This window comes from Seriola lalandi, unplaced genomic scaffold (genome assembly GCF_002814215.2).
Source record: "Seriola lalandi dorsalis isolate HSWRI2012SDOR001 ecotype SW California unplaced genomic scaffold, Sedor1 jcf7180002054387, whole genome shotgun sequence".
Classification (NCBI taxonomy): Eukaryota; Metazoa; Chordata; class Actinopteri; order Carangiformes; family Carangidae; genus Seriola; species Seriola lalandi.
Window position 1 is genome coordinate 792,782 of NW_019524940.1, and position 12,317 is coordinate 805,098.

At 40.5% G+C, this 12,317-nt stretch overlaps 1 protein-coding gene across 1 annotated transcript in view; it reads right to left on the reverse strand.

Annotated features, from left to right (window-relative positions):
- Positions 1-11,376, reverse strand: part of col14a1a (collagen, type XIV, alpha 1a) — a gene marked incomplete at its 5' end in the record, with an annotated part of 100,845 nt that extends 89,469 nt beyond the window's left edge. The window contains 14 exons of the mRNA XM_023409302.1: positions 593-735; positions 2,079-2,111; positions 2,609-2,741; positions 5,162-5,301; positions 6,311-6,437; positions 7,059-7,198; positions 7,471-7,600; positions 7,751-7,896; positions 8,210-8,339; positions 9,279-9,430; positions 10,130-10,294; positions 10,470-10,634; positions 10,853-10,972; positions 11,221-11,376. Of these exons, the coding sequence (XP_023265070.1) occupies positions 593-735; positions 2,079-2,111; positions 2,609-2,741; positions 5,162-5,301; positions 6,311-6,437; positions 7,059-7,198; positions 7,471-7,600; positions 7,751-7,896; positions 8,210-8,339; positions 9,279-9,430; positions 10,130-10,294; positions 10,470-10,634; positions 10,853-10,972; positions 11,221-11,376 (1,880 nt within the window). The remainder of the gene's footprint in view (positions 1-592; positions 736-2,078; positions 2,112-2,608; positions 2,742-5,161; positions 5,302-6,310; positions 6,438-7,058; positions 7,199-7,470; positions 7,601-7,750; positions 7,897-8,209; positions 8,340-9,278; positions 9,431-10,129; positions 10,295-10,469; positions 10,635-10,852; positions 10,973-11,220) is intronic.
- Between the last annotated feature and the right edge of the window lie 941 nt (positions 11,377-12,317).

The following is a 12,317-nucleotide window of genomic DNA, read 5'->3' on the forward strand; positions in this document are numbered from 1 at the left end:
GGGGGGGGGTTTTAGAGAAAAGACAAGAGGGAGAAAAAAGAGAGATAGAACGACAGATGGAAAAGAAAAGAGAGGCTGGGTATGTGTGTGTGTCTCTGTGTGTGTGCATCAGTGATCAGGGTCAGTACATGGCACCGAGCTTAAGGGCTCTTACCACAGATAGAGGGATCAGGAAGGAGAGGCCGAGTGGACCGGGACTAAAAGTGTAATCAGTTTTCTGATTGGAGCAGATGACCCGACACTGACCGCTGCAGTCGCCATCCAGTTGGCTGGACGTGTGAAATAACAACGATCCTCCTCACAACTCCACTGTTGTCTCTTCCACGTAATTAGTGTCCAGACATTTGTGTGTGTTTACATGCATGTGTTTGAAAGCTGCAAAAGCCTGTGGTGGCACAGGACTAGAAGGAGGGAGACTTCTGAAACTATAGACATGTAACAGGGATCTAAAAAAAGACCCCTTTTTTTTATTTTTATTAAAATCAAAAACACTTGCTGCACAAAACCTCCAAAACTAAATCTGTATTTGATTATTTCTGATCTGTAAATGATTTTGCTTAAACTTAAACAGCTCTGAACTTGATCAACTCACAGACTCCTCTTTGTGGTCACCCCTGAGGCCAGCATAGGAGACCCTGTAGCTCTCCACATGGGGGTCTTCCATCTCCCATGATGCCTCTAAGCTCTGGGTGGTCTCGTCGTTCAGCTGAAGGTTTCTCACAGCCTGACGTCCTACTGCGACATCACATCACAGACAACAGTCACTATACAGAGTTACTGCAGGATTTACACATAAACAGTGACACAAAATCTTGGCTTGAGCTGCATTTTCTTCACACTTTTAATGTGGTTTGGTAAACTGTGGATTTGAAAACTGTCAGTCAAAATGCCAGTATGATAAAAGAAAATCATAACAGCTACTGTCAATGTGCCAACATGCTCAGTCAGCTGTGATGTGCTGGATGATAAAAAAAAAGTTGCAGTAAAATCTGCCACAAACTGAGGGAAAGTGTTTTTTTGTATTTTTTTAGTTTCATCTGTCTCAAAAATGGCTTTAAACCAAATTAGACATGTTTTACAGTCTATGCAGTCCTCTTTGGATGAAAATCAGCATGCAGGTTCAACACATATTGTAGCCCTAAACTACAAGCGTTGATTTTTAAAAACAGAGACGACTCGCTGGGTTTGAGTTGTGATTTTCACAGCAGCAATTGGAGTTTTAAAGAAAACAGATGTGCTTTTTAAAAGTTTGAAGGATAGTGAGCAAGGACTTAAGTAAGGAGACGTGTTGCTTTTCAAGTTTTCAATGCCGTGAGTGAAGAAAATGCTCTGACTCGATTAGCTGTAGCCTGTTCCTCATACAAAATACAATCCAGATGGCCTCTGGGTCGCCTCTGAGATAATGGAGTTTGAAATAAAGTCTCGGGGTGAAGCCAACTTGGTAAACACACTTTTAAAAACAGAGAAGATCTTCCAAACTTTTTTCATAAGGTGGATCCTGCTTGATGATGTTATCAGTGTTTCGATTTTAGATTCATCAGCCTTAGTCTGAACAGACTTTTTTAAGCCCTCAGTAATTCTGGTTCAGCTTCCTGAAACTAAATGAGCAACAAAGACCAAAGCTCTGCTACAGGAACTTTATAGAGCTGTGGTTGCTCTCTGGCAACATCAGCATGCGCTGGCAACTAATAGAGACTTTCACATTTCAATGGCAGAAGATCTTCTAGACAGATGCTTTGGCTTGAACTGTGATTAAAATTTGGCCAGTCTCTCTGCAAGGATTTTTTTTTCATTTTAAATGAAGTACAAAGTGAACTTAAAAGTCTGCTGCTTGCTGGACACATGCAGCACAATGATTTAAAGCAACACTCTCCAGATTCTAACTGCTAATATTATGAAGAAATACATTTTACGGCATGATTTTAATCAAACATGGCACGTCCACTCATGTCACATGTTTTCAGGTTAATGTTTGGCCAGTATTATACATGTACAATATTGAGAATGTGTTTGTTTGGACACTTTTTGCTCCTGACATTTTGGAATTTTTACTCAAAAGCAATGTGGACACTTCTTACCTGTGGTTGTAGCAATCGTTGTTGTCTTGGCCACTGGGGAAATACAGAGAGCATAAATCAGATAATTGGAAAGAAACTCTTCCCAACAGTTCTCTATATCAATAACTAAGGTAATTAGACAGAAATACATAACAAACCATTGATGGGGAAATAGATTTTCTTCTTTTGAGATAAGCAGTTACAAACAAATCAATGCAAATAGGCTCACACAGAGCTACGCTTTGAACTCAGAAATGCAAATTTTATTATCCTAAAAGGCATATGTGATTGGACTCGTCTGTTATTCTCAGCAGACTGTGGCACTTTGGTGAAGAGGGTTACTCAGGTCACAGGCTAATTTCGACATCAGTGCAACCAAGGGGATTTTACTATATGAAATTACACTGGTCTTCTCTTATCTGTGGAAAAGTTTTCAGACTCTGACTTTTGTCAAATTTTGTGTTGATTAGATAAAGAAAATACCACAGCTCTCTGAGTTTGTATAACAACAGCTGCACATGTTGCCAGTTACACAATCTACTGTCACTTACATGTGGTCTCTATAACAGAGATGGTGTCACTCTCTGATTCATCTTTGAACACAGCCGTCAACATCACTTCATACTCGGTAGACGGACTCAGACTGTTCAGGATGTATCTGTTATCACTTCCACTCAAGACCACCTACAGAAGAGAAACACACACACACACACACACACACACACACACACACACACACACACACACACACACACACACACACAAGTCTAAGTCTCATGTTACATTTGACTTCCAGCAGTGTCTTCTTTCCAAAGTCTACTTCTGAAAGATGTTGGCTGATATCACAAAAATGTCAACCATGTGCTTCTGCTGTTTCATAACCCGTTCTCATCATTTCATTCAGACATACACATAATGTCCAGACACAGCTGGACATTATGTTGGACAGCTGCTAGTTGATATTTATAATGTCATTTTTTTAATTTTTTTTTTTTTAAAGTTTTACCAGTGAAAATATAAAGATATACTGTGTATAAAAGTTCTCTCGAACTTGCCTAGGTATTAGTGAAACGTACAAAATATTTTATTAAATTTTGTCATGTTGTGTCTCAAAGTGCTGATAACATTTTAGGTCACCTTCTTCTGTTTTGTGTCTTCATTTGTTGTTATTATATTTGCCAGAAGATAATAAATAGGACAAGTTTCCTAAGTTACACTAAAGATGTGATAAAAAATTTGGGCAGTAACCAGCAGTGTGACGGGTTTATTTATATTCTAAGTGCAACACCAGACGTTCAAAGCCAAGGTAATCACTGCGCTTTAGTAGAGAAAGCTGCTAAAAACATAACAAATTGTCTCGGTGCTCATAATTTCAGTCATGAAAACAGCAGGAAATGGTAGCACATATTTTAAAAAGCTTGTGTCTGTGAAAACAAACTTTTATATTTTGTACATACAATGTGTTTTAATACTGTGCTGAATAAATTACAAATTGTAGAAATTCACTTTAGGAAGAAAACATTTAAATGTAGCCCACTCTTTGTTATGTTAAGCAAAAGTAAAATTTGAATAAGGCCATTTATAGACTTATAAAGATGATGGTTACAATACAAGTGACTCAGAAAAGTGGCTTTCCCTGAATATGTCAGGACGGCCAGTTGGATCGTTTGCTGCTGCAGAAGTCCAAACGACCACTATAATTTGTACAACACAGAAACGAATCAGACCCCAAGGTAAATACAAAGAGGTCATCACAAGTACAGCTTGTTCCACGGAGAGCTACTCTGAAATTGGAATTTACTGTAGATGAGTCAATAACCAGATTATGTGCAGGAATTTGTTCCTTCACTGAGCCCTTCGGGGCACAGTTACATGCAAATTTCACCAGTGGGGCCAGACATTTGTGATTTCCCGGGAGCAAGTGCATCTTTACATCTTAGTATTCTCTCCCTTTCCTTTTGACATTTCTTTTGCATTTAGTGAGAGGCATTTCCATATTGTACAGCATTGTTTCCTTCATGCACATAAAGAGCATTGCCCTCTGCGGTATTTGCCTGATTAAAGACAATCAACGCAACATTTTATTGAAGAGCACAACAAGACCCAAAACCTGCATTCAAAAAGGCACCAGGGTGCCAGTAAAACAAATGAATCCTGACAAAACAGTGCGATGCATAAAAAGAATCAAAACTGATATGAATATCAAGATGATCAACTTTCAATCTGGGTAATCTTTCACCCTGTTTGTGAATCTGTGTCTGTGTGGCTGTTGGATTGTGTTGTGTTTAATCTCCTTTTAGATATAACAATACAGAGCAGTCAATGTGTGTTTGTGTGTGTGTGTGTGTGTGTGTGTGTGTGTGTGTGTGTGTGTGTGTGTACATGTTTACAGTACGTAGGTGAGAGACAGATTAAAGCCCTTTCTCTATTCTGGTGGTATTACCAGCCCACCTCTCCAACTCCCCAGAGTGTTATTTTCAGCTCTGATGACTCTCAGCAAAACACACATACCCGCTCACACAACATGCACACACGAACACACACACACACACACACTTTTACAGACCTAAGGGCTCTATCGCTGCCTCCCAGCTGCCTCTAAACCCCAGATCATGGTAATAAAACACCCAAGCCATTAATTTCTAGATTTATTCAGCCTTTATTTATACTCAGCCATGCCAGGGGTTTTACCAGCCACCAGTAGAGTGGTTAAGCTTATATGAAACTCTATGGAGTACAGGCTCCCTTTATCTGGGCACATGGAGTGCAGCCACTTCTTCCTCTGGAAACAGAGATAATAAGTTGACCTCTGGCTAAATGAAAAATTCAGAATCCATGTAGGTTATTTATCTTTTAATGCTAAAATATTAATTTTATTGCTGTAATATTTGTCAGCTTGAGGAGGAGAAAATACAAATTTGTAGCTAGTGCATACAGTAGCTGTGCCAAAGGCTCCGACTTAATGTTTCAGCCCTGCAGTGTTGTCAACATGATCTATGAGGATGATCTTCACTGTCACATTTCAGTTCTTCTTGAAAAAAACATCTTTGAGAAACCTGTGTCCAAAGCAAACGCATAACATAAAGTATATTGGTGGCACTGACCTCTTTGGTGTCGCCACCTGTGAACGGTGCCCAGGAGAGTCTGTAGAGGACGATGTCATTGGCTGAGTGATCCCAGCTGACCTCAAAGCTGTCTGTGCTGACATCACTGGAGCGTAGATTCAGAGGACCAGGAACTGGAGCTGAGAGACAGAGACTTCAGTGTTTTGTACATTTCTTTTTCTTATGTTTTTCTAACCTCAACTGTAAAATATTTACATATTTCAATGTATCATTTGTAATACCGTTACGATTTCACTGTACGTTTATGATGATATTTACAGTGTTAATCAGCTTCTTTTTTTTTTTTTTTTTAAATGCTACATAACTATGAGCTAGCTTCAGTTTGGAGCATAATCACTTACCGGGAATTGCGGCTTTCCTGACTGTACGGTGCCATTTATTGCACAAGTTTAAACTGTTTGTTCAGCAGTTATCTTGGTTACATCTTACAAAAACAGCATTTTGGCGTGAACTCTAATCATGCAGGTTTCCATCATTTCTCGCACCGCCACTCAAAAGCATTAAAAGAGCTAACGCATTTGTGTTAGTTGGTGAAGCTCCCTCTCTTAAACCTGGACCATTGAACAAAGTTTGCCAGGAGATAGATAAAAATCCACACAGCCCTTCAGAGTGAGGAGTTTAATAGTTGCTTGCCAGAAATACATTTCTTTCAGCTGACTCAGCACTGGAGCCAACCTGCTTGTTGCTTAAAGGGATATTCCTACAAATCAATATCTGTTAGCGTGACAGAATAGCCAGGGACAGTGAAATGACCTTTTAATGTGACTGGGCTATTATGCTGAGGTGTAAATGAGATGGGCAGACTGCCAAAACAGCAAAGGGACCAGTAGGGGTAATAAAATTCAACAGTTTGACACTGAGAGAGAAATGGTTTGCCTTCTAATTTTCAGAAAATACAACAATTTTCAGGAAACTGAGACCATATTGTCCTCAGCAGAGACAGGGAAATGCAAGAACACCAATGAGGAAAACAATTTGGACAAATCTACTTGATAATTACCACTGGTGGCAACATTGCTCATCTATATGTGCCCAAATCTAATTTAAGGTTTCGCAACAAGTCCGTAAAACTAACTACTGCATCTTCTTCTAATGTGTTCTCACAGCCAAACAGTGACAGTGTCTTACTGGTAGTGAATCCATCGTTGAGCGGCTCTGACTGGCCGTTGTCATACAGGGCGAAGATGGCCACTGAGTACTCCATCAGAGATGTCAACTCGCTGAGGTCATAAGAGCTCACTGGACCGACCTCCACCTGAAGGACACACACAGACACGTCATCTATCTACACAATCTGTACAATTAGAGACTAGGTCAATCACAGGAAGCTGAAAAGGCTACGAATCCACTAAAATGTGATAAAAGTTTCTTCTTCTTGTTCAAACCAGTCAAAACCATGTAATGTGACCAATGTTTCCAAGAGAATAACCTTCAGCAGCAACATGTAAGATGTGCTGTTGGCATTCAGTGAAGAAACTGGACACAGGCACTAATTTCTATCGACAAGTAACAGTTTAGCCATTTTGCACCTATGCAAAAACACACACACACACACACACCCACACGCACACACACACACCCACGCACACACACACACACACACACACACACACACAAAATATCCCTGTGTAATTAAAATATCCCTCTTTATTTTCCACAATGATTTCTATCTGTGCTCGATACTCATTTTAGTCTGACCTTTTCATACTGAAGAGAACAATACGGTTAATCTCCTCTTTGTCCCTTCTGTCCTCTTTTTTTTTTTTTTCTCAACTGTTTTCATCCAGACACAGATGCTCTCTGATACAAATGCTGTCAAATATAATTATATCATCTTAAATGTCTAAGATCACGGAGTCACGCATGTCACACGCACCTCCTCTGTGACTAGTTCGTCTGTCTTGACCCACATGATTCGGTAACCTTTTACTCCGCTGGGTGCGGAGTCCCAGCTGATGTGGGCGGAGTTATGGGTGATGTCAGAGAACTGGAGGTTACTGGGAGGACTCAATGGTACTGAAGGGAGAGAGAGAACAAATGTTTGATGTGTGTTAATATGCATGAACGGGTTTGAATTTAAGACCCTTGAGAGTGAGAACATTTTTGGAGAGAGGGGATGTTTTTGTCCAACCCTGACTTCTGCGCAGGGCTGTTTTGACTTGTTCTGACTTGTTTTTACAGCTAAGGTTAGAAATAAATTTAGGTTAAGGTTAGAATAAAAGTTTGAGAATGAGGGCTCTCATAAGGGCACAGGATAAAAACAGTATGTGTGCATGGGAATTACTCACATGTAGTTTCCTGGTTTGTAGTAGGGTCACTGGCTTCCTCTCCATACATGGCATAAACAGTGACGGTGTATTCAGTGTGAGGGATCAACCCATCCAGCTCCAGCTCTGTCACTGCATCTGAAACCTTGATCTTTGGACAAATGCACGCATTACAGTATTTAACACAAACATTTGGACTCTCTGTTGCCAAGAAGCTATTTAAAACTATGAACTGAACAAGCATTTATCTATTCAATATATCTCTATTTCTCTTTTTCTGTCTTTTACTTTCTTTCACTACCTCCTTCTCGTCCAAGTCTCCGTCATCTGTAAGAGGTGTGTAAAGCAGCATGTAGCCAGAGACGCCGTCCACGCTGTCCCATCTTGCTCGCATGGTGCTGTGAGTCACATCAAACAGCTGCAGGCCAGTCACAGTGGGGAGGGCAACTACGTACACACACAGGCACGACCACACACAGACAAACACACAGCACAGTTAAATGGAGAAATGATCATTCAAGCAAAGTTGTAAGCTTTTGTAACTTTTATTTAAAATGTAAAAAAAAAAAAAAAAAAAAAAAATCTTATCTTTGTGGATGCTTTTATCTGCCACTATTATGAATGTATCATTTTCAATATGTCTGGCTTCCATGGCTGTCAAACTTTTAAGTGACTGTTATTAACTTGTGATCTCAGCTGTTGGTGTTAGTTTTTGCAAGCACATTTCTGCGTGCATGTTTGTGCCTGAGAATAAACTTACGGGTTGTTTCTGATCCTCTGAGAGCTTCACTTGCCTCGTTTGCATACACAGCAAACACAGCCAGCTGGTACTCAGTGAGAGAGCTGAGATGCTGCAACACCACTGAAGTTTCACTGCCGTCCACTACAGCCTGGGGTGCAGGAGGGTGAGTCAGGGAGAGGAAGAAGGGGTGTGAAAGATGGATTGGAGGGACAGAGAAGAGAGATGAGGTGTGGAAGTGGATGGAAGGAGGCGGGGTGGGAATAGGCAGGAGGACAAAGAATAGCAGGGGAAATGGAAAATGGGACAATAAATGGGAGAAGATGAAAATGACAAATGGAAGAGGGGAAAAAGAAAAAGGCAGGGCAGGAAAGAGAGATCGAAATAGAATGGGTGAGGAGGGGAAACACAATCGATTTATTGAATAGGATAAAGCACAAATGTCTAACGCTAAAGAATATTTTTCATTCTGAACTGAATGGATGACAGTTGTGATACAGATTAGATGTGGGCTGAGCCAGCTGGAAAGGTCTCCTCACACGCTGCTCCAGAACATCTGGTCCCTGTAAACCCAGCTAAGCAAAAGATTTAATAGTTTCTGTGGTCAAATGTTCTGGAAAAATCAAGCAGGTGCCTGGATCAGCCAGGGTATCATTTCTTGTGAGCCTTCATTACCTGCACGGATGTTGTGGGGAGTTGTGAATGGAGGGAAGAGAGAGGGGTATGGATGAATGATACCACCAGCGTCTCGAGGCAAAACTGAACTTCAAACTACAAACCTGGCAGAGGACCCCGGATAGCTCCCACTGGTGTTGTAATATAATGGAAAAGTAGAGTGTACCCTGGCCTAAACCCACCTCTCTGTTCTCTTACTGAGGGTCTTGACCTCAGTACTGTTTAGTGTTTGCTTATGCTTCTAAGAGTTTGCATATATAGCTTTCACATAGCAATGAAGTAGCAATGACTTTGTTTGTACTGTTTGTTTCCTCCCTCAGCTTTTCCTGATTCAATTTAAAGAAAAGCACATTTTCAGTACAATCATTCTAGTGATGTTCACAGCAAAGAAAAAAAAAAAAAGCTTAATCTTCACCTCCTGTGGTTCTCCTTCCTGAGTGGGATAATAAACCACTCTGTATTTCTCAACATTTCCAGGGGCGTCGCTCCATGAGACCCTGAAGCTCCGGGCTGTGACCTCTGACGTCACCAGGTCAAGTGGCGTTCCGATCATCTCTGGTATCTGCTCTGAAGAAATGAAAGGAGAGGAAAAGGTATAAGAGTAAGTATAAGTAAAACAGACGGCATCAGATGACCTAAAATCACTCCCAGTGAGGAACTGTTAAGTAGAAAAACTCACATGCATTCAGGATCAGAGTAACGGAGATAGTGTTAAAATGTAATCAAAACACATTAGACTGGATTTATGATGTCCCTTTAATGACATCCTCTTTCTGTGTTTCCCATCCTGTATCTTTATATCCACAGAGGTGGAAACTTATTGGCGAAAAAAGTGAGAAAGAGGAGCAGGATGGAGTGTCCTAAAATAATCAACATTTTGTAGCAGGATATCATTTCCATTTGGCTGCTACATGACCTTATTCCCAATGGAGCAACTTTGCATTAAATACGACCAACTCTGGCCATCCACCATCTCTTATCTAAATATACACGGTTTGATTCAAACCAAACAAAACCTGCTTTATCACTGCGGCTGCTGTTAAGCTTGTCATTTCAATGTGACTTTTTATCATCCAATCATTTAAGGATGCATTAAGCAGAACCAAAGTGATCACATTGCACATTCTTGACCTGACTATATATAAAGTTTTATTTGGTCTCAAATAATTGGAATAGTTCATATTGCTTATCTGATGTATATATAGTCATATACTGTATATGACTGCACAGTCTCTCTCCTCACTCTCCGTCTCATTGTCTCCTTACTGTCCTTGATGTCTTTATCTTGCTGCTCCACTTGTTCACACACTTTTCTGGTCAGACCCTCTACTATGGAGCTCATGATGTTGAAGTCGGCCACATTGTAGACATGAGTGTTGTCTGGTTCTGAGGCGATGGAGCGCAGCTCATTCTCATCAGCATTCTTCACACCTGGGAGGACAAGAGCAAACATATGATTGTTGGTATTTAATGACAATAACAATCTGACTATAGCACAGCAGGGCGGTACGATACAGTTATGTTCAAAGAAACATCATCAATGGGAGACAAGGAGTCATTCTTGAACTCACTGTGGCACAGATGTGAATCTTGTACCCATCCTTACCAATAGCAAACAGCTCAACCCCAGCATTACGTAGACTCTCTGCAGGTGGTATAACATCATCCTGAGACTTCCCATCCGTGATTAGAATCCCAATCTTGGGCACGCCAACACGTGATCCAGACTCAGGCTTGAAGCAGTTCTCCAAGACATAAGTCAAGGCAAGGCCTGGAAAGAGACAGAGAGAAAGAGAAAAGGGACAAATGAGGAAGATAGAGGCAGAAGGACCAGGGTGGACGGAAGGAGAAAGTCAGGCAAAAAGGGAAAAGTCATTTAAGGGAGAAAAAAAGAAGGGTACAAGGGGAGCAAGATGACAACCAAGAAGAAAAAGAGAAACAGATAAACAAAAAGCAAAATAAACTGGTAGTATCAGGGAAATGCAGCACCTGTGAGAGTGTTTCCTCCTTTGTACGGCAGGTTCTTGACAGCATCAATGACTGCATCTTTAGTGGAGAAAGCATTTAAATGCCACTCTATCCTTGGATCACCACTGTACTGAGCCAGACCTACAAACACACACACACACACACAAACACATTAAATTTACACCTGATATTACAATATGTCATTTGCTTATTTTGCTCCTTCAAAGTTAAATACCCAATACAGCCAACATAAAAAGGATAACATTCCTTAGCAAACATGAGGAAATATCTGTATCAGTGTAATCAAAATATATTCACAAACATCAGAGGGCCATATTGTTCCTATGGTCTACCCATCTGTTCAGGAAGGAAAAGTAGCAGGGACTCACCAATCCTTGTCTTATCGATGTCAACATCAAAGGCATTGACCAGGTTTTCCAGGAACATGCGGACCAGGCGGAAGTTGATCCGACCGATACTCCAGGAGCCGTCCACCAGGATGACGATGTCTGCGATGGCTTCAGTGTGGCACACAAACTGATCGACTGGATGAAGAAGAGAAAAGAGGACAACCGGGTCAAAGGATAGCCTTGACTGTCTCTGTGATGGTAACACAAAATACTCTTTAGAGAAGAGAAGAGAGATGAGAAGAGATTTAGATTGTAAGTGACATGAATTCAAGTTGACCACAGCTGGGGATAAAGCACTAATGAATAGGTAACTCAAAAATAAGTAACTCCCATTGAAAAAAATTATGATTTTACAATTGATTTTCAGGTTTCTCAGACAAAACTCAATAACACAATAAATGCACAACTCAAGTCGACAGGTTTCAGGTTGTCTTTATTGAACAAAACACAAACTGTAAACCAAACAGCCAGAAACAGAACATTAAACATGTAAAAAGATACTGTATTCTTTGAATGGCACAGCACAATGACGTGATGTGAACATTAGTCGACCGCCGAAACTCTCACATATACTCTTTTTTTTTTTTTTTTTTATCTTGCTCCAAAAACATGAATGTGAAATGTGATGTAAAAATAGCGTTCTGTGAGCCTCATTTGAACTCTGCAGTGCTTTTACCCGTAGGTCTCCTGACCTCTTCTTCTTGGAAATAATTTCTGTAGAAGTTGTTGCAAAAAGTGACTCACTCTTCATGAGAAAGACATTTTTAAAGTGAAATCTACGCATGAAACCTCCCACCTGAAAGTAATAGAGGATAAATAGGAGCCCGTATTATCAAGAGTCACACCCACACACTCTCGGATTAGCATAAAAACACATGCAAAAATACCAGATGTACAGTATATGTTCACAAATACAACACTCTCAACATCTATATTGTGATGCAGTGCAAATTAAAGATACAACTACAGAGCTCTCTCTCTTTCTCTCTCAGACACACAGGCACACACATTTCCACGAGGTCATTTGTCATAATTCCATGCTCAGCTTGTCATCCTGCCCAGTTTCATATCCAGAA